We start from the raw sequence: 22,676 nt of genomic DNA on the forward strand, positions 1-22,676 counted from the left end.
TCATAATCATCAGCATAATGATTTTGCTTTAGTCTTTAAAAGCTCTTCTCTTGACATTTTGCTGAAAGTGTGAACGCTGGCCTTTTGTATAGTGCTGTCGATATAATGAACATTGCCTGGGTGGAAGAAAGGAGGAGAGGATTCACATCTAAGCTTCAGAGAGTGCAAACAGTAGCAATGTTTTGTGGCCTTTTGTTTCAAATACAGAAGCCAAAAGTGTGCTCCTGTTATCGTGATGTATTGTGTTGCAGTTGTGGCCAGTTGTAATGGGACTGAATGTCCTTGTTGGATCTCTCGTCAGGGCAACGGCTTGGGAAATATTGCTCAGGTAACCATGGTTTTTTGGACATAGGAGAAAACTCCATCCACAGTGCTCTGGACAGCAGCTGTAAACATAGGAAGGACTGGTTTCTGCTCTAGCTTCGCTGCCTTAAATCAAGTTATTGCTGCCCACTAGATGCCTCTGGCAATGTGTGGGTGGGGGCTGAGCCCCGCTGGGCAGGGGGAGGCTCTTCCCTGCCTGGGGGGCTCCTGCCCCAAGGTGAGTTTTCATCCCATTGGCCACTGGAGGGGAAAAGCCAGTTTGTCCTTGAAGTGGTATGGGGCAGAGCTGGAAGCTGAGATGTGCCAGGCAGCCTCCCCATGTCAGCTCTATCAGGAAGAATTTTTTTTTATTAGTCTTATTTTAGGAAATCTGGTTCATTTTGATGACAATACCTTTTCTCTTTCCTTTTTCCTCTGAAATTTGTCCTCCAAATTCACAAAATGTTTTGCAGCATCTTATCGGTGTGATTAATTTTTTCAATTTTTACCTTCCATTGAGTGCATAAAATCTTTTGCAATGCCTTGACAGCAAATGTATGTCAGAGCTGCCTTCCAGTGAGGATGCCTCAGGTTCCTGTCACTGTGATGATTCACGCTTACAATTAGTGCAGCGGTTCTGTGCTTTTGTGCTGGGGAAAAATATCCCCTCCATTGTTTCTTTAGGTATTGGACCTTGCAGTGTTCCCTCAAAACTGTTTGCTGAATGGCTGATCTGAAAAAAATAGAAGAGGGAATGATGTTCCCTCTCTCCTCATCTGTATCTGTTTGCAAGGGACTTGCTTCAAGAGAAACCCCTTAGATTGTTGTCTCAGGAGGGGCTATAGGCTTTGGGGTTTTTTTTCTGCCTCCCCTCTGTGTTTCATCTTCTGGGCTAGCAAAGAACTGTGCATCTTTCAAAGAGAGCAGAACACTGGGGAGATGCTTCTTTAGACCTGGAAAGTTTCCTTACCCCTTAACTGTGCTAACTCTTCACCCATTTCTGCATCCGACTTTGCCTGCTTTTACTGCCTGCCACAGCAAAAGAGCCAGCTAGGAGGCAGTAGTAATTGCAGTATTGCACTTAATGTTTCTGCAAACTCTTCCTTGGCCTTTAAACATAACAGGACTAGGAATCAGCCCCACACTATAAGGAGTCTGCGTGCAAATTCACTTTTGGGGCAGCCACACTTCACTAAGCATGCCATTTTGATATCTCGTTTTTGTCCATGATGCCACAGAGGCAGCTGGGGCATCTCTCTTCTGTTGAACAACTTCTTCCTTTCCAGCCCCTCTCCTCCCGAAGGCGGTGAGCGTGGGCTCCTGCAACTGCCCGCTCAGAGCTGTCAGCGCCTGTAACCTCCTGCTCTTGGGCTTCCCGGCTGGACTGACCCGACCTGGCCGTGATCCGAGCAGGGTGATGTCTCCAGACCCTTTCTGTCTCCGAGACGGGAGCAGTGAACTTTGTTCCAGTTCTTCCTGGCCCTCTCCCAAACGGAGTCAGAAGTTGTCTTTCTGAATTGCTTGCAGGTGAGGGGATTCAATAATTTCAAAAGCATTTGAAAATAAAGTTATAACCAACTGTATTATAACGTGACAAATGCAGTTTCTTGCTGCTAGGCCTGTGATAAGAACCCTTTTGGCTTTTCAAAGGGTAATTTTTATTTAACAAGCTTAAATTTATCCATTGTGGTCAAAGCAGAAGGTATACTCTGACAATTATGACTTATGAATATACATTAATGGACTGTTTGTTTCTGATGCTAATTGAATCTGTAGTCTCATCTGCAATTGGAAACATGAAGTCGTGAGGACGAAGGTGGGTGGGACATGACTTAACCGGGGTGGGACGGTCCATGAGCTTTTGTGAAAAGTGCCTCGATGTCAGTTCGTCATTGCCCCGTGGTGCAGCGCCAGCTTAATATCTGACTTTCCTGGTGAGCCAGTAAATGAGAGAAAATCTGCGGATCAAGAAACTCCTTGTACAAGTAGGAGAGTTGATTTAGATAGCTAATTAACCAGTTAAGTAACTGACTAGATCTGATTAATTAGTAGTTAGGTTCTGTCAGATTAAATTGATCTCTACTAACCCAAAGGACAATTATGAGCTTACAATCACTGTGATTGTTTTTCCCCTGCATTGTTGCAAGAATCCCAGTTAGAGGTAATGTGATAATTTAGGACTATTATATAAGGCTGTCTCCTTGACACAGGACACTGCTTCAAGCGCTGCTGTGATTTGGGGCAATGCTATTCCTAATGCCTGGTAAATGAGATATGTGATTAAGTAATCATTGATCTTTTAGGGAAATTTTGGTAGTGCTATCCCTAGTTTCATTTTGCCTGTCAATTCATTGCCCATTGAAATGCAGATTGTTGCAGGCAGCCAAATAAACAGAAAGCAAGCACAGAGGTTAAAGCTGGTGACCAATGTGAGAAATGTAAATAGAAGGAAGGCAAAAAGCTTATTTTTCCAGGTTGTCTTATAGCCCCGACTTGGTGCTTGCGAAAGCGGATTTTTTTTTTTTTTTTTTTTTTTTGAGTAGTCTGTGTCAATGCCATCTGAACAGGAACTGAGCTACGCACATTTTGGGTGCTTCTGCAACACAAATAGTTTGAGTCATGTTACATATCTCAAATATTTTGCTAAGAAGCAGAAAGGCATATGCCCACTCTGGATGTCATCTGAGGGATGCCTGGAAGGCATGTCTGGCAGGCTCATACCAATATCATTGCAGATCGACATGCTGACTGTAGCTTGTATCTGGTAAGAGGCAGCGTCAGGCCTTGTGGATTTTGACTTCTACAAGAGGAATATTACTAATGAATTAAGATTGCTTTTTGCAGTTAGAATCATTGGAACCTCAGTGGGGTTTTTTTCCCCCTTTTTCCACCCTTAATATTGCCTTTGATCTTTAACAGAGATATTTCTCTTATTTCAGAAGAGATGATGTAGTCAAATGGAAATGACTGCAAGATATTTCTGATATGTCATTTGCTGTGTTTCCACATTGGTTGCATCAGCTATTACTCATGTACCTACTTGTTTATTACTCTTCTTGAAAGAGGAGGAGTGAAGTGGGACTAATAAAGCTATGCAAACTGATATTTATAGTTCAGTTGTTGAATCAAAATTAAAAAAAAACCTCAAAAACTTGAATTAGAAATCTTTTAGCTGAAACCACTTCTGACATACTGTATTCAATTCAGACTGAAATTAAATGAGTTGTTTCAGGCACCTCTCAGAAATGCCAAAGAAATGTAGTTTACAAACTGATACTGTAAATCTATCCCCTTTCCTTTTATCCAGTAGATCCATTACATTTTGTCCTCCAGGAAGTGAGAAATTCAATTTTTTTTTTCTCCTTTTATAAAGCCACTTGAAGTGGGAGAGTTTCCATTGTGCCTTGTTTTATTTTCTCTCTTTCATTTGTTCCAGTTTTCAGTTTTAGTGAATCAAACATCCATCGCAGCAGACTGCAGTCCTGCTGAATGTTTTCCATGCGGATGCCTTCATCTCTAGGCTGGAGGGTTTCCCTCTCCTTCTATTCCTAGATCTTATCTCATTGCAAATGGAGAGGCTTAGGAAGAGGGCTGGAATCCCACATCCTCACCTTGGTGCTTAGGGTACACCTTTGGGGGTGAGACCCTGCTTCAGATTCCATGTCCACCTAAGTCAGGACAAGGACACACATATGGGTGTCTCTGGTCTAATACAGCGCCCTCAGTGCGATAATACAAGGTGGTCTGTGCCAAGTCTGCCGCTGCTGGAGCTGTTCCAGTTAGGAATCGGGACACTCTCCTGGTGGTATGAGCTCAAGAGTTGTCTCCTACTAACCTGTCGCTGGCTTGCCAAGCTCCCAAGCTCAAGTCTAGCTTTTGTGGGCTGGGAAGCTCTTCTGCCAGCAAAACCACCAGCCCCGGGCAGGCTCCTGGACTACCATGGTCTAGCCACCTACCATCACACAGAAGGCATGTGAGGGGCATAGCTCAGCCGGGGATAGCATCTGCAGCCTGTGGGAGGGGAAGATTGGGGGGTGGGGGGCTATGGTTCCCAGAGACAGACCCTGCAGATGCATGCTGGATCATCCAGTAAGGTGGGTATAGAATAGCTCTACTTGAGTGGCTGTATTTATCCAGCTGCTTCTCCTAATTCACCTGCCTGTTTAGAAAGGATAGATGGTTTCCCACAGTCCACCAAAACTGAAAGAAACCCTTATTTTACTGTAGTGCAGAGATAAACAAGTTATGCCCTTCTGAAATGTTGGGTTTGAAACGGTTGAGTACACTTGAGCGGACATAAAAATCCTAGTGCTATTTCACTGTGTAACTAATCTCACTCAGGTCGGCTTTACTTCGGTGAAATAAACTCAGATTATGTGTATGAGAGTTATTTCTGCAGTGAACATGTGATTTTCTTTTTTTTATTATATCTTTCTTTACACAGGGAATAATAAATTATAATCTTCGCTAGAATGAGACAGAAGTCAATGCTGCCTTTGAAAATTGGATACTGACTCAAAGATTGCTTATCCAGTTTCTGGAAACTAAACAAAAGTTGGAGTTAAAGTCACTGAGAAGGTTCTGCTGAAATCCATTTGAACTCCTTTGGCACAAAGCATGCAGGCGGAAACGTTTCCTTGCCAGTTAACTAACACTTCTCCTCTTGCTCCTGGTACCGTGGCTGATTCAAATCTGTGCAGATCATATAATTACACCCCACCCTCCCCAAACCCAAAGCATACATGAAATGAAGAAATGACAGGAAAAAGGCCACATGTCACAGTAATTATGATAATTTGGTCTGTTATTCCCTTGCTTTCTGGCTCGATATTTGAGGCCCAACGTTAATTTGCTTGTATAACTAAAGGTGTTTCCTCTGCTTGTTTATGCTAGCTATGATTTCTAAACATCCTTGAAATTATTTGCCATAACATCTCTCCTCATCATGATATTACTTCAGTTTGAGCCACTTATAGAAAGTGTTTCTTTCTATTTTTGAACAGAAACACTTGGGAGCCAGAAAAATATGTATTTGTTTCCCTTTCTATTTTTGGTTTGAAATTGCTGGAAGCCACTAGGTGGGTTTTATTTTCTGTTTTAAGATTTTATTTTCAAACTAAAACAAATATTATATATGAGGAATGGCACATATCTTAAATTACTGGTTTTAGTAACAAGAAAAAGTTCTTGCTAGAAATTCTTCTGAAGTGTGGCTCTATTTCTGGAACTCCTTTCTTGCTCACTTCACCAGGCTTGTATCCTCTCCCATTCACTCAGCGATTCTTTTATATGCAGAGGGGTGAGTTTTATAGGAACTTTGCTGGCACTGAAAAGTTGGTATGTTTTCCTTCATCTTGTACACTGCACTGATCCTTTCATCATCTGTCCGTTCTACTAGCCAGAGGAAAATCATGTAGGGAGTTGACTATTGTTTGTGTTAACAAATGAAATCACCTCAACTGTCACCTAAATGGATAACTACTAACTTCGTGTATCTTTGGAAAATAAACCCTAGGGTCTACTGTTGGACTGCACAGATTTTGCTCTCCAGAACAGAAAACTGCAATTCATTATAAAATGGGTCATCCAATACAAGATCTCATCCCGTTCAGGACAGCCGGCAGATTACCTAATTAGAATTCCTAGAAAACCATAGGAATCACTCAGGCGACACAGAAATCAAAATCGTATAGATTTCTAAGTAAAAACCAAATTGAACAAAACCAAACACCAAATCACCCCCAGTTTTAATTATTTATTCTCTATCAATTTCCTAAAAAAAAAACCCCACCCCAAAACCCAACCCAACAAAAAGTAACCCCCCAATCACATCCATGAGCTTTATTCTGTTTATTTCATAGACAAGCTTGAATAGCTTTGAGTTAGTGTTCCTTATCACTAGTTGGCTTCTAAATCAGTAAAATCAGTTCACATAACACAGCATTATCTTTGGAAAAGGTCTTTTCTCTTTTTTTTTTTGGGGGGGGGGTGGGTGGTGTGGGGAGGGTAAAGTCAGCAGATCAAAGTGTATTAATATATCTTTTTACTGCCAAGATTTATGTTATACAAAAGTATAATACAGAACTTAAGTAAACAAAACTTTCTCTTTTCACAGCTTTCCCACTAAGCTTTGAAACCATTCATGGAAGCTGATGGCAATGCTCTCGTAAGTATAACTGAAGTTATGCCAGAGTTACTGATCAGCCGAAGAGGTCGTATGTTGGGGTTGTGTCCTTGTAATCACAGAAGACTGTGGACAACATCAATATCCAAACAAGATCTTGCTTATAGGCCAGGCGAAGTGGTGAGACTGCCACAGACTGCCCCAGTCCTGCTCTAAGGATGAAATGAAAGTCTGTTGCATAGACCTGATGACAAGGGTGCCCTCACTTCCAAGTCCTACCTCTCAATGGATGAGAAAGCAGTAACTTAGGATACGTGAGCTTAGCAAAGGATTTTCTTAGCCACACATCTGTCTAAACCTTGGGAAGCTTAAGGAAAGTACAGCTCTGTAGAAGATGAACTGTCAATCATAGCTGCCTTTGGTGCATTCTCAGACTCATGTATTGTGAGTTGAATTTCAAGACATGAAGCCTGGTCTTCAGCCCAATGCGCCTGCTTTTGCTCGTAGAACATTTTTTTCTTTCCCCTAAACCAGCCTCATACACCTATTTCACCCAGTTTTTTTCTTCTGGGGAGTTTGCAGGGTGCAACTCTCAGTCTCTAGGTAGAAGCATCCCCTGGGTCAATCCTCGACTGTTCCTGGCAGCTCCCCAGAGGGATGCTGTCCACCTGAGTTTGGTACCCAGAGATGATTGCTCAAGTCCAGCAGTTTGGAAGGGAGGTGGAAACATGTAGCCCCCATGCTATATACTTGCAAATCCTTCCTGTCCAGGCAAGGATAAGGTAAGGGGGGCCACAAGGGTGTGGGACCAAGGAAGCTCTAGCAGCTTCTAATGATTGTAATCATCTGCCCCTGACCCAGGGTGCCTGGAGCTTTTGATGCAGCTCCCTCTGATTAGGGAGGGTCAAGTACCCTTTAACTGGCAGGCCCAGAGTGCAGCCAAGAGACCCAGCAGTTTGTGCAGCAGGGAGTGAAGAAGGAGTGAAGTAAGGGGCCTCAGTTGAAATTGTGGTGCTGTAACAATCTTAGACATGGTGGTAACAGGACAGTTTTCCCCAATATATGTGGAAGCAGCTGTCCCTGCCAGGGCAGAGGCTTCCACACAGGCTGACTTTCAGATGGTGGATGGGGTCTTCCCTGAGACACAACAGCTTGAAGAGTCTCAGTCCCCACTTGCAATGAAGAAGCAGGCAGTGTCTACCCCCACTATCAAAGTAAGCAAAACCTCTGGAGAAGGGGAAGGATGGAAGTGGATGACTTCTAGTACCAAAAGGAAGGCTCTTGCCCCACCTAATAACTTGCGACTGCAAAATAGGTTGACTGCCCTCAAAATTGAAGAGGAGCCAGATGTGCCTACTAGCAAAGGACCTGATTCACCTAACCATGATCCATGCAAGGCTACCAGGAAGAAATGGTGAATCATCACAATGGGTGACTCCCTGCTGCGGGGACAGAGGCACCCATGTAGAACCATCTAGAAATGTTTGCTGCCTGGCAGAGGCCAGGATCCAAGATGTTGTGGAAGGACTGCCAAAGCTTGTCCAGCCCTTGGACTTCTACCCCTTACTGTTATTCCATGTGAGCACAAATGATACTGCCAGGGGAAACCAGTATATGCTGGGGGCAGCCCAGCTGGAAAGCAGCTTTGCAGAAAAGGACCTGGAAGTCTTGGTGGACATCAAGTTGAACATGAGCCAGCAACGTGCCCTTGCAGCAAAGAAGACAAGTGGTATCCTTGGCTGCATTAGACAAAGTATTGCCAGCACATCAAGGGAGGTGATCCTTCCCCTTTATTCAGTGCTGGTGAGGCTACACCTGGAGCACTGTGTCCAGTTCTGGACTACTCAGTACAAGAGAGATGTACATACTGGAGAGAGACCAATGAAGGGCCACAAGGATTATTAAGGCACTAGAGCATCTAATATATGAGGAAAGAATGAGTGAGCTGGGACTGTTTGGAGACCAGGCTCATGGGGATCTTATTAATGCGTATAAATACCTGCAGGGAGGGTGCAAAGATGACAGAGCCAGGCTCTTTTCAGTGGTGCCCAGTGTCAGGACCAGAGGTAATGGGCACAAACCAAAACACAAGAGGTTCCCTTTGAACATCAGGAAACGCTTTCTTACTGGGAGGGTGACAGGGCACTGACGCAGGTTGCTCAGAGAAGCTGTGGAGTCTCTGTCCTTGGAGATATACAAAAGCTGTCTGGACATGGTCCTGGACAACCAACTATAGGTGTCCTTGCTTGAGTGGGGGAGTTTGGACTAGATGAGCTCCAGAAGTCCCATCCAAGCTTAACCGTACTGTGATTCGGTGGAAAAATAGGATCTCTAAAGTGGCAGAAGTCTGTCACTGAAGTTGGCACTTCTCTCGTACAGTTTTGCTCATCGGTGGAGCCTGCCTGGCACAGGAGTGGCTGTGAACAACACTCAGTTGCACATCTCCCTTTGCAGCTGGCTCATGGGTGTATTTGCCAAGTGGAGGAGTAAAGGATAGCAAGCTAGAAGCCTGCATTCTCCTGCAGGATCACTATCCCATCCTATTCAGCCCTCAGGTCTCAGTGAATTGATGAGTAACACAAAACGTACCAAAAAAAGATTAAAACCTACCCTGTATTGCCAGCCTTGCACAAAAATGACGACCCTCCTAAAGCTGCAAATAACTGTAACGTTTTGCATTTACTTCAGAGCTTTCTGAGGACTAGTGCTCTCGGATTTTCCCTGGTAACAGCAAGAGCTAGAAATAGATCTGATTTTTTGGGGTTTGTTTTTCAGTTGAACCTGTGATAATGAAATAAATCATTTGCTATCAGGAAATTCAGCTTTATAGCGAAACATCCACTATTGTCGGAAGCATAGTAAAATCATGACATTTGGTTCAGTTTCAGATTGTTCCAGTGACTATGTCTGGTAGTTACAGTACATTCACATCTGAAACTGCTATTACACCCCTGGTCGGTACCATTGGTTTTAGTGGTAATAACCCTGGCCTTCCACAGTTTTCTCTTTGTTCTGCACTGGTGTTAATGTCTCCTATTAGGAGTGCAATTTAAAAGTATCCCTTAATCAATGTTCACCTGGGTTCACCAAAATGGAAGATTGTTGACTCTCATAAATCAATTTTCAGAGGAGGAAACTTTAATTTACTTCTTGAGGAAAGCTTTGCCTTTGTGTTGTATTCTCATGGAAAACGGAATTCAAATCCTGCTGGTGGGACAGTTTATTAATTTTGTGGTAGATTCATTTAAATATAGGTTTTCTATTGGTTTAAGATGAAAACACTTTTATTGAAAACTGTTTATTTCATAAAATATCTGACTCCAGACACTGGTGTTTTGGAGAAAGAGGTTGCTTTTTTTTGTTCATAAATAAACAAAATTTGGGAAGGCAATTTGTGAATAATACCAGATTTCATTGCTGCAGTCTGGGATTAGAGGTTTCTCTTGTGCAGAGCAAAACATATTTTTTTATAAGATGACGTTTGGCTTCTGAACAGCACTAAAAAATGTTTTAAGGTTGCTGAATTCCAGGTTTAGGACTAATTTGTTGAAAATCTACTTCACTTTTCAGGAATACTGGGAAAAAAAAAACAACCCAGAAATGTATTTTAATTCGTGGAATCTCACTCAGCAATAATTTTATTGTAGATTTATCACCGATTTTATCCAGGCAAACTAAATGCAGTGCTGGCTGGGGAAACTGCCTTTCTTTCCCCATTAATTTCCCAACTCCTCCCACAAAATATGAAGAGATGGGGATTCATCAACCCTGTCAGCTTGCAGCAGGATACCATCATTGCAGCTGAATAATAAATGCACATTTGTAAATTCTTTTTGCTACCGTGAGCTCTTACTAAGTAATCAGTTTTTTCCTCAATCTGTATATAAAGCATGTCCTAACAGATGATTTACATAATATGGATATTAATCCTTTCTTGACAGATGAGCCGTAGACCAAGTTTTTTTGGTTTAGGTCATCAGTAAAGTTAGTGGAAAGATCTGCTTCGTCCTCAGTTCTTTACAGAGAGCCACATCCTGTCTCAGTATTGCTGCTCTTGTTGTACAACTTTATGTTGGTTAAAGATGAAATGACCCCACTGTAGTATCATGGCAAGGATGTGATCTTGCTCCACCACATAGTTTTTGTGCAAGGAGACCTGATCCATATTTGTTTTTCTTAATACCACTTTGGGTAGCTCTAAAGGAAAGTAATTAATGTGACTGTGTGACCCATTGATTGACCGAGGCCATGTCTTATTTCCACGTGTCCTAAATAGGGCATTACTTTCTTTGAAATGAAGACATGAGGGGTGGCCCATACAGGATGGGGAAATAGCAGAGCCTTCAATAGAGCCGATGTGTTTTCTCATTGCTTTTCTTTGTCTGTTGTCATGGAGAATAGTCTGAGAGAGGGAGAGAGGCAGTGGTAGAATTAAAAAAAATTAAAAAAAGGAAAAAGAAAAAAGGAAAAAAGGATATATGACGATTAAGCAGGAGTCTGGGATTATTCATTCCTGGTAAAGCCTCCCACAAGTGTGTTGTTCAGGTCATCTCAAATAGGCACCGGATAAGCACACGACTGAGATATGCAATTTTGCACTCTGTGATACATGCTGCAAAAATCACTGCTTAGAGAAAGTTCTAGCTCTTGTAAATACTGGTGGCAGTGATCTCTTCTATTACTTTTTCCAGATGGAGTAGCTTTACTCACCTTTAGTTTGCCTGTGAGAAGAGCCATCAAATACTTCAAGAATAACATGAAATGGGGTTTTATTTTACTGAAAAGCCGGCTGGCTAGGCAGAGGGGCTGTATTAGGGATGTTCGCAGCGCAGCTCTGCAGCGGATCAGGGAGCTACCGGCTTTGCATAGCAACGTTGTGGCCGAGCATATTAAATCATACATCACCTTATCCAGCATTTGTCATCCAGAGGCTTCAAAACCTTCTTAAAATAGAAAAAGGTGAATGTTTTTGTTCCCGTGCTAGAGATGGAAATGTTGAGGCAAAGAGAAGTCAAGTGCTTTGTCCACAATCGCATGACCAACCAGCCTGTCTGGGGAGAACTTAGCCCGAAAGCCAGACCTCACATTTCTACTGACCTCTTTTTTGGTCTGTGGTCTTCTGTTTTAGTTTCATTTTCTATGTGTTTATGTGGGATGAAATATATAGACTGCAAATGAGTAAATATAATTTAATGTTGTTATTTTTGCAGTCACTAAAACTCTCATTTATGCCACGGCAAACTTCTGGCATATTTATGTTTTACGGTTGGGATAATCTGCCAAGTTTGTGTGATTTTTTTTTTTTTTTAGTTTTAAGAAATATTACGAAACTCTTTATATAGAGGGAAATACATTCTCTGCACTAAATAAAAAAAGAGAAGTGGAAAATAATTTTTATTTTTTCCTTTTTCAGGATTTCTTAGAATGAGCTAAAGGACAATCAGACACCTAGCATGTATTTTTAATCTCCCCACATTTGTAAATCCCCCTCATGGATTGTAACAAAGCATTAAAATGTTGGAGTCCTAATTTCTATTTTTTTTTTAACTTCTAAACACAGAATACATTTCAGGCAAACATGTAGCAGAGTAGAAGCTGCCTGTGGGTGTGAAACAGGAAGCACTAGTAGATAGACACATGTATAATAGAGTTACATTTGCTCTTGCTCAACTAGATATACATCAATTCTAATTAACACGTTTTCTGCTTCAGCTACTAACGTCCCTTCAGCAGTGAGTGGGTTATGCATTTCCATCCTGCATATACCACCAGCATCACCACCACGTCCTTCTCTAGCTTCCCCCTCCCCTTTCTACACAAATGTTGCAACACAATCTGAAATTTCCTCTTTTCTTTCCTTCCTGCATTTCTTACAGGTTCCCTTGCGTCAGAAGACAAAAAAGAAAAGTCAAGGTAATGAGAGATTGTTTTTTCATTTCTCTTCTGGGTTGCTCTTTTGTTATTTTCTTAGTATATCTTATTCTTGGGAGGGTGAGGATTTTATACTGCTACTCAGCTGGTAGAAGGCTGCTTTTTAACTCCTCTGATTCTTGCACCGATTCTGAGAAAAATGACAACAGGCTGTTCCTTTGGACTAAATCCTTGTGGTATGTTAATCGAATCAAAGCTGGAAATCAGTGAGGTAGAATCAGCTTGCCTGCACATACACACAAACACACTAGCCGGTTTCATGTACTTGGCATAATAGTTTTCTCTAGCTGACTTAAATAGATGTATTCTTTTCAGTGCAGCTGTGTGAAGGGAAATACATGCACGCTTCTCTTAAAAGGATCGAAGGATATATTTTTAATTTACAAAAACTCGTGTATAGTTATCAGCATTAATTAGTGTCTGCATTATCTATAGCTTATTATTTTGTTTCTGTACATCAGAATGTCTTTCAAATGAATGTGTGTTACTGTCACAGCCATTATAAAACTGAATGACTTCTAAGTATATTTTAAGAGATGCTTGGATGACTCGCTGAGATTACTAAGTAAGGTTGATATCTTTAATTGGCAGCAACATTTTTCCTGGTAATGCACTTTTAAACAAGCAGAACACTGTATTTTTCATGGCACAGGGTTCTTTATAATGAGCCGACGGAGGATATCGTGTAAAGAGCTGGGGCAAGCTGATTGCCAAGGATGGCTCTACAAAAAGAAGGAAAAAGGAGCTTTCATTGGCAACAAATGGAAAAAGTTCTGGTGTGTGCTGAAGGAGTCATCGCTGTATTGGTACAGCAGTCAGCTGGTGAGTACAATGTCCATCCAGCTCTGGGTGCCATACAAACAGCATCTGCTGGGACCAAGAGAAGGGGAGCTGGGCTCACAATTTAAATGCCCTGGAGACGTACAAATGACTGGGCTTATTTCTCAGCCCCGACATTTCTTGTAATCTGGGAACTGTCTACATGAATGTGAAACATGCAGAAAACTATATGTTTTCTAGTTCAGTAAGCACTTGTGAAATGTTAACTTGCTATCTGTTCTGCCCTTTAAAGAGCTGCTCTTTGCAAGCACTGGTGGCATTTGAATTTGAGAAAGGTTTTCCTGGGTTGGACAGTTTGTAGACACTTGCTATCAAGATGCAAAACAGGGATGCTTCTTCACTTCTAATTAGTTTAATTTTCAGAAGTCTCTCTCCTGCTTCTCTCTTCTTCCCCTTCCACACTGAGATTAATCTGTTTATTTGTTTGCTTTTTTGTTTGCTTGTTTGGTTTTTCTTCTTCTCTTTCTTCTTTTGCCTAGTTTGCACTGGTAGGGTTAAAGATATGAGCACTGTCAGCTGGTAATGTTTTTACTCCTGGTCTTGCTGATTTCTCATCCAGAGCATTGTAATTAAAGGTTCTCACGTTCTGCTGATTTTTTTTTAACTTCCTGTTCTGATGAGTCGATGCTAACAGTCAAATCTGCAGGAGAACACAGTGTTTTGAATTCAAGGTCCAGCTTTCTGTTCAGAGGATGAGCTTTCCTCAGGACAACCAGTATAGGTAGTGTTTCTCTTCCAGTCGATCCAGCCTAAATAGCCCACTCCACTTACAGTGTGAGTGGGAAATAATCTGAGACGAAGAAGAGCAGGCCCTGAATTCCTGTAATCAGCCGAAGAACTAGGAATTAAAAAGTGAAAAAGGGGTGGTGGGACAAGACACAGTGAGATATCCAGAGTAACCCTTTTAATGAAAGGTTATGGCCGAGTGCGAAGCAGCAGCGTGCCCTAGAGAACAGCTGGCTTTACTCGAGGCTGCTTGCTACAGCCTGGCTCGATCGGGCAGAGAGGGTGTCTCACCCGTCCTAGGAAGATTCGGACAGAATTATTCCCTTCACTTTGCTTTCTTGCACTGCTACCTCTAAGAAAGCTCCTGTCACGTTCAAGCGATGGGCTGACAGAGCCCAGAACGGGGGCGTGCAGAGGATTAGGGGATGTTAGCAACAACATAGGTTGAAACTCAAGAGCTTCAGTGTGGAATTGTGGACGGGCATCGGGTTTCCTAAATGCAAATGGGCTGCTCTGGAAATCAGCATGTCCCAGGTCCAGCAAATGATGAAAGATTAAAGAAACCTTTATTAATTCTTATTAATTCTTAGAACATTTTAAGAAATTAAATGCCATCTGGATTGTTTCCACTTGTTTATTTCTATTGCAGTAATCCTGACTAAAAATCTTGCTAACTGTTTCAAGGTACAAATAAAATAAATTAAACCATTAAAAAAAAAAAAGAAATCCCAAAACCCTAAACAAAACTTTACTCACGTAAAGAGTATTTCACATTCTCTCTTCAGTTGTAAAATATGGTGTTGGGTGTTTTTTAACTGAATAAAAACTTTGATGGATCTTCTTTAAATGTCATTTAAAGATGGTATTAGCTATTCTTTGGGGGGGGGGGGGGAAGTGAAAAAAACTCTGCTGGTCTTGAGCTGTTGGTTTTGTGTGGTGTTGTGGTGGTCTGATTTAGCTTCCTTTCAAGACCAAGTCTCACATGTGTGAGAGAAAGGGAATAGAGGAGGGGAAAAAAAAAAAAAAAAAAAAGGCTTTGTTTTTCCAATGCTTCCAATATTTCTGCTTGGAAGATAGGGCCTGGCAGATGTACCCCTCAGTGGCATTAATAACCTGCAAACTCTTATTAATATTGACTATTCTAAATCAACACTTGCAGTTGTACCTCTGGCCAAGCAGTGTTAAGAAAGGTGAGATGGCTGGGTGACGTGAAGTTGGGAGGAAATAAAATGAGGCAAGACAAGGTAAATTTTGCATTCCAGGAGGAGAAGGGTGGTGGGGAAGAGCTGCAAAGTCCTCCACTTCCTTCACTTGTTGTCGGCTGACTAAATTCCTCTCTTGGGATCCAGACAAACCATGGTCATGCTGATCCCAGTGCTACTAGACAGCTTCTGCCATTTGGGTGAACTCGTCCTTTTGGTCCGTGCCTGTTCTCCTGCTGTCACTGACTGCCCCAAAATAAACAAGGCTGAAGAATGGGTTGCAGCCTCATTCCAGTTTATTTCATGTACCCTGAAGAGCTCATATGGCTTCAAAATACTGTAGACTTATGTCAGCCCTGACTTCTCACCTATCACAGTTCTTGTAAACATGCTAGCTGGTAGCACCTTTTTGCTTTCAACTTCTGCTGACTTTCATGCACTACTTTATGTTAAAAACCCAAGGTTTCTTTGGACAACTTAAAGTGCAGCCTCTGCATAGTTGTAGATTTGGGCAACATTTGCAGACTGGCAGTAAGTAGGGGGTGTGGGAAGGAGAGGAGGTGTCCTTTGCTAAGATCTGCTTACTTAAATTGGTGAGACCAGAGCCATGCTGAGAGTCATATGTGAGATGAATTATACCCATGGTATTTTCACAGATATTTCCACCTCTAGATTGATGAAGCAGAAATAGCAGTGACGTATTCACTTTCTTGCTTGATATTTCTTTTTTCTATCTGTCCTAGCTTTAATACTGCCTGAACTTCCACTGCCTTCAGTGGAGTTAATCCTCGGTCCCAACAGGGCATCCAAGATGACAATCTTAAGTTCACAGTTGTGTTGAAAGAGGAAGAGTCCTGCTCCTCATGTGCCTGAGGCTTCCTGTGATGGGTCGTCTTATAGAGGCTGAAGTGAAAGGTGGCAGTGGAGGAGCGGGGCTGAGGTTGAAGCAACCAGGGCTTGCTGGCTGGCTGCCTGTAGCTCTGCCTGACCAGTTTCGTTCTTGTGAGGAGAGAGCGTGTTTTGTTTGCGGCTGTGTAGAAACTGCAGTCAACCAGACACTGGCAACTGTAGCATAGCAACAGGGTGCTGGACCTAACCTTTTTTTCTAATGGAGATGGAGAAAATAGGGAGTGGGTGGAATATGTATGGGAACGTGTGTTGTCCCGGATTTGGGTAGGTGACCTTAGCTGACATAGTGTTCTTGGAGAAGTCTGTCTTCAGGCGACTCCGAAGCTCTGGATGTTGCTGTCGCTCTGATTTAATTTGCCTTCAAGCCACTCTGGTTCCGGGTTTTTCACATGAGGCAGGTTGGGGAAGGCGATATAGGACACTTGTGGTGATGTTTGCAGACAATTTAATGTAAAACATGTTGCGAAAGCCATAGCGTAAAAGAGAAAAAACAACAAAATGCTGAGAAGAGTCAGCAACAGCAGATCAGATGTCCTGGGAGTCAAGCTTCTCCTTCACTAAAAGCAAACCAGAGCGCACAGGCAAATTAGCTCTCAACCAGCTAGCTGAGGTACTGTGAGTGGTGAGGTTACGGCCTCGGTGGTCTCAGCAGGCTTGGGTAGACTGCCCTGAAACCTCTTCCCACGTACGCTTGTTCTTTGTATAAAACATGGATGCTACATAAGGCAGGTGAACTTTCGTTTGCAGTACGGACATGCCCCCATTCTGTGGAGGGGAAGCTGTTTGGACTAGGAAGAAACACAGAAGGGTTGGGTTTGCAATGGAAGCACAGAAACATCAGAAAATGGATCCGAGCAGTCGACTTTCTGAGTGCATTCAGGAACACCAGACTCCTTGGACAACTGCTCTTCGTTAGCGTTTGGTTCCCTCTTTCAAGTACCACTCTCTGTAGGCAGCTGCCTTGAAGACAAGTGTTGAAAGAGGACAGTGTGTGATCGTGCCTGCTCCTTTAGCAGTTTTAGTTCTCATACTGAAACCTGGGAGAGAATCCTGCAGTACTCCTGCATAGGAAGAGGGCTGGTGGGGCAGATTGTCACCTGTAATCCCAGGCTCCTGGCTCCTTGTGCTTGTTGTGACCGCGTTGGGTAGTGTTGGCTGGAAAGGGACAGAGGACTAAGCGCCTCTGTCTTGTGGGCCTTTAGGATAACTCGGCTGGTTTTCCAAGTAGAGTTGAAATACAGTTTTGCAGGATGTGTTAACGATGGTTGTCATGGGGATTCAACTGAAAAGAAATATAAATATAAAATCAAAGGGTTGCAGGCTGTGATCTACTGTCACTATTTATCTTTGTCTTCTTTTTTTTCCCCTGTTCACTGCATTTAAATTGGTCCTCACTCCAACAGCTTTGCCAGGAGCTGTATAATTGCAGTATTTTAAAACAGAAATCTTTCACCTTTGAGTTATAGTAGCTGCTTACGTGGATGATAAAGTCATTGATGTCGGCTGATGGTGCCGAGAGCTTTGGGGACCTCTGCTCCAGTATCTTACACAAATTATTCACAGTTCTATAAGTTGCATCACTGGTGTACTTTGCAGAGAGAAAAAAGACTAAAAAGGCTTGAGGATTGAACTGCTCCTCCAACATCCACAGGGTCTTCTGCGGGCAGCGCTGAAACACTGTGATGAAGCCATGAGGAGTACCCTGAATTGCGGACTGGAGCCGTTCCACAATAACTAGATATTTTCACTTTACAGCACTATTTAAAAAAAAAATCTTTCTGCACCGTTACATTCACTTTAAATATTGAAAAAGGTCTATTAAACGATCTGCTAAATCTAAAGCCACAACATTTAGGCAATGTATCAAGGCAAGCTAAAAAGGACATTAGCCTCTTTCATTGGATTTATGCATTATGTTTCATAAATACGTTTGACTATTTTTTTTTAGTGAAAAGCTTTTTCTGTTAAAAAGTGGTTTCTTTCTTTTTGCCCCAAGCATTTGCAGAGACTATTGTTATTATTGAAATTATTTTCCTACAAATGGGCATAGCAAAACCTACAGATTTATGTGTTAGGCTAACCTGCATAAAAACCACAAGAGATAACAGCTTATTCTTTTAAACATCCTGATTAAATAGGAAACAGGTCAAGGTTCTTTTAACCTGAGTTTTTTAGGGCTATTTTACAGCATTGTAATAAAATCTGAAGGAAGTTTGAGTGAAATGTGTAAGTTAAATAATAGTGTGTTTAAAGTCAGGTTAAAGATAAGATTTCAGAGAAAAGAAAACATTTAGGGCTTCTATGCACTTTTAATGTTTTAAAATGTCACTTTTATTCCAAGAATGACTGAAAAGATGACTTCCATATGTTCTGTTCATAGTGTTTATTTGGAATTCTATTTGCTGACTGTAATAATGCTCATAAGGTTTTCCTCTTATGATTTTGTTTCCTTTTTTTCTGATAATTGTGGAACTACATACCTATCAAACCCCTGTTTTCCGTTACATAGATGTGTACCAATAGTGCATTAAAAAAAAAAAAAAATTCACACCATTATCCTCCTTCACTCATACATAAAATGAAACATTAAACTTTTCTTATAAATGAACAAATGTGAAATCACAGACAGAATTAATATAAAATCTGAATGCATTGAGATAGAATGCATATGCAAGACCATAATCTTTTACCAACTGGAACATGCCAAATACTGCATAAGGAATCTGGAGATTTCTCTGTTGTAAAACTGGTAAATGTAAATTGTTGAAATCAAAGCCTACAGACCTATTTTCATTAGCAATTCAGAGAGTACTCCTCTAATTTAGTCATTGGATATGTCAGTGGCTCAAGTCCGAGTTCCATCTCTGCATAGGTGGGAGCACCCCAGGTGAGTGTCCCCACACTGGCTTACAGGGTCTTGATAATTCACGAGTCCAATACAAAATCCAAGTGCTCACATATTTATATACATTGACAATAGAGACAGTGACTTATCTAATGGCATTGTATGGGCTTAATTGCCTCACGAGCGCTTGTGCAGCAACCTAAGTGATTTATGGGCTGCAGTGTAGAGCAATGGCTACTGCACCAATAGATAAAACCGGCTGAGCTGTGATTGCATTCGTAACGTGTAAGGCCAATCCCTCCCAGCCCCTGATCACCCACTCACCCACCTGATGGCTTTACCTAGCTCAGGCCATGGATTTATTTGTGTGTGGGTGAGAAGGTACCTGGGTATATTCCTTCACACCAGGTCTTCTGGATCACTTTTCTTTTTTTTTTTTAAATTGGGTTTATTGATTCATACCGCAGAGAAACGACTGGCGTTGTATATGTATCTCATCCAGCAATGTGTCTAATAATGGCTTTGCTACCTCATGAACTATTTTTTTGAGATTGGTCTCTGGTGTTCTTAGATTGGTCCTGTGAACCAAACAGGAATTTCAGTGTTCTCACCACACTTGGTCCAGTAAGCGACCACTCTTTTGTACAATGCAGCCCATGAATAGAGCTCCTCCTTTATTTAACCCTACTCATTTTCTCATCCTTATATACCTGGTGTACTATGGATTTGGGATGGAAATACTAGCTTAAAGTCTAATTGATTGAAATATACATTAAAAAAAACCAAACCTTTAAAAAAATCCTGTCTTTTTTTTTTTTTTAGTTGATTGTTATTTTATCTCAATGATTTTAGTCTCACTAAATTCCAGACTGTGGAATGGAAACAAAAGTTCCCCAAGCCAGGCTCTAAACAAGTTTGTTTGAAAGATACAAATATAATCAGAGAAAGTTAAAAACCCACAATAGCAAATAAGCACTTTGTGGTACAAATTAAGTGAATTTGAAAAATCAAAGTTTTTTCAGCCCAGATGCTGATAAACATCATTGTTTCTCCTGTACTGAAAGAAAATAACCAAAAACTCCCTTCTTCCGCTGCTGCTTTTCTTTTTTCTTTTTTTTTTTTATTTTTTTCATCCTGGAGTGAGCAAAACCATTTACTGGTGAAACTTTTCATATGAATATGTAATACATGTAAAATGCAGAAATGATGGTTATGCTGTGATTTATTGTATACCAAAGAACAGATATGCAGAAGTGCAGAGAAGCCACCCACTGAAATATCCATTCTGTATCCATATTTCAGTTTTCAGAGACTCATACTTCCAAGAATTAAAGCTCAAAGACTTGTCTCGATTAACATCTTTTTATAGTCTCTTCATATTCGTGCATAATGTGCCTTGAGATGCTGTCAGTCATTTTCATTTATCCTCTGTCTTTGTAATTGTTGTGTATATTTTACCTGCTTTAACTCAGTGTACGGTTTCAGAATTTTAATGTGCCCAGGGATAAGGGCTGGGAGCAGCAAAAAGAAATGATTGAGGAATGAAGACTTTCTGTATTTTGTGAAGTATAGTTTTTCCTGACATTGTGCTACATACTTTTGTCTACATTACTGCTCCTCTTAGGAGGAGTCCTAGTCTTATTGCGGCTGATTGGGTGAACGTAGATAGAAGTAGTAAAGGAAGACGTTTCAGCTGCAGGCAGCCAGAACAGGGATTTGAGGCTAACTGGTAACTTCAGTTTTGCTGGAACAAAACTCTGACACTCTCTGAGTCCAGCTGACCCAGAACAGAGATGCCAGTGCTCAGTAAACCCTCTCCCATCCAGAAAGGGGTGACCACATATAAACTGTGTGCTGTAAATGTCTACCTGGCTTTTGCTACCTCCTGTACCATGCCTGAAAATTTCTGGAGGGAGTGATAACTGGGTGGCCAAAGCCACCTGAGGCTACTTTGCAGTGTTTAACAACAGAGCTCAGCTGCGTGGGACCATCCCCTTGCACCCTTTCACCTCCTGGTGTGGAAGCAGCCTGTATTGCCTCTGCCTTGCTCATGTACAGGCCTATACAGGTGACCTTACGAAATGGTCCATGCTGCAGTTACCCAGGGGAGACTCTCCTCCATCTCTACCTAGGATCATTTTGGGTCACTTTTGAATTCCCGTCGCTATGGATGTGTATCTTTCAAATATACATAGGTCATTATATGTGGTGCTGTTACACATCTGTGTAACACGCATCCATGCTGTATAATGGAACAAACGCTCCTTTGAGATTGTGTCTGTCATCCAGACTTGAATGGATGATTCATTCTCTCTTATGCCATCCATCTCTTTTGAGAGGCCTCTGTTTTTAGAGCTGAGGTTCGGCAGTTTGATTTTCTGTGGTCTATGCACAAAGCATGGCTGGTCTCTGTCAGAAGAAGTTGTGTGATCACTGATGGCTGCTTGGGTGAATGAATCGGGTTCCTCCACCTTCCTGATGTTTTTAGTCCTGGTTTAATCCAACCCTAAATTTTGGCCTTGACGATTTCAGACTCTGGACTAGACTTATGACGATGAATCTTAGATAAGGGTGCTCTGATACAAATGCTTTGAGGTGAGGAGGAGAGGGAATCTACCTCAGCACTATTTAGGAGTTGAGGATCCTTCCTCTTTCAGGTGCTTTGATACTTAGAAGTGTACAAAAAATCCTATGTTCACACTCTGCCACTTGCACAGACAGGAATGGTGGCTTTCTAGCATCCAGGACTTGCACAAATAGTAGCTGGTATAGGAATATTTCTTGTTCCCAAATATCAGCCAAAACGTCAGGTGTTAATCTGTCCCCATGGTGATGAGCATATATTTTCACACTATAAAAAGCTGTCAAAAACAAGCATTTGCATGTTAAATATCACTGAACATTGGAGTCTGGTAGTTTACCAGTTGGTTGATGTGGTGATTTTTAAATTTTCTTTTATTGCAGGCTGAAAAAGCAGAAGGATTCATCAGACTTCCAGACTTCAGTGTGGACCGAGCAATTGAATGCAAAAAAAAGCAGTAAGTTTATCTCTTACCCCCAGTTTTGCATGATTTTTGCAACGTTGCAAGGAATTGAATCTCAGTAGTGCCTGACAATGAAGCTGTGGGGAGCTCTTCTGTGTTGTATAAATAATGAGATATTAATTGAGCTACTGAAAGAAAACCATATTGCAAAAATATTTTTGAAAATTCTCTGCCAGATGTGTTCTGTTAAAACTACAAATAAAAAAGTAGATCAGTATGCCAAATGCCTTTTTTTTTTTCTTCCTTTCTTCTTTGTTCACTGATTATGAGTAAGTCATAGGCTATCTCAGATACCTTCTCTTTGGTGGGGAGGTCAACAGTGGTGGAAGCAATGCTGCTTCCCTCCAAGTTAGGACTATTCTTTAGGCTGCGGCGGTGCAACTGAGCTTGGGCTCTACTTGAAGCTTCTGTTTGTGCAGGGAATAAAAACTTTGTTTAGCAGGGCACACATTTCAAAATATTCTCTCCAAACTCCATATGCAGCACTGACTTCCAGCTGCTTCTGAGTACACTTCAAAGGTTTGGAGGGGTGTTGCCGCTGTTCAAAGTTATAAAGCTCAGCATGGTTTTTATTCTGTGCCTCAAGAGGAAGCCTTCGTTCTGTTTGGGCCTCATGCTGCGATTAGCTGTAGGTGTTCTTGAGATTAACTGTAGGCTTGCCTCCTCCAAAGAAAGGGGACAGCTATTTTGAATATGGGGAGCTCCATTTTGTTTTCTCAGAGGAAAGGTTGAGTCACATAGTACAGGACCAT

The 22,676-nt window shown here is 41.6% G+C and overlaps 1 protein-coding gene across 9 annotated transcripts in view; it reads left to right on the plus strand.

Moving 5' to 3' along the window:
* The window catches only part of IPCEF1 (interaction protein for cytohesin exchange factors 1), an 86,043-nt gene that overhangs the window by 32,842 nt on the left and 30,525 nt on the right, over window positions 1–22,676 (plus strand). For 4 of the 9 annotated variants that reach the window (XM_054819811.1, XM_054819809.1, XM_054819810.1 and 1 more), the window contains exons 2-5: window positions 6,419–6,469; window positions 12,304–12,340; window positions 13,011–13,180; window positions 21,845–21,918. In XM_054819811.1, the coding sequence (XP_054675786.1) occupies window positions 6,446–6,469; window positions 12,304–12,340; window positions 13,011–13,180; window positions 21,845–21,918 (305 nt within the window). In that variant the 5' untranslated portion in view covers window positions 6,419–6,445. Of the gene's footprint in view, window positions 1–1,589; window positions 1,831–4,912; window positions 5,086–6,418; window positions 6,470–12,208; window positions 12,341–12,413; window positions 12,535–13,010; window positions 13,181–21,844; window positions 21,919–22,676 lie in introns of those variants that run through there. The other 5 variants (XM_054819806.1, XM_054819807.1, XM_054819812.1 and 2 more) reach the window with 4 other exon arrangements.

The sequence above is a fragment of the Grus americana genome, chromosome 3 (genome assembly GCF_028858705.1).
Source record: "Grus americana isolate bGruAme1 chromosome 3, bGruAme1.mat, whole genome shotgun sequence".
Lineage (NCBI taxonomy): Eukaryota > Metazoa > Chordata > Aves > Gruiformes > Gruidae > Grus > Grus americana.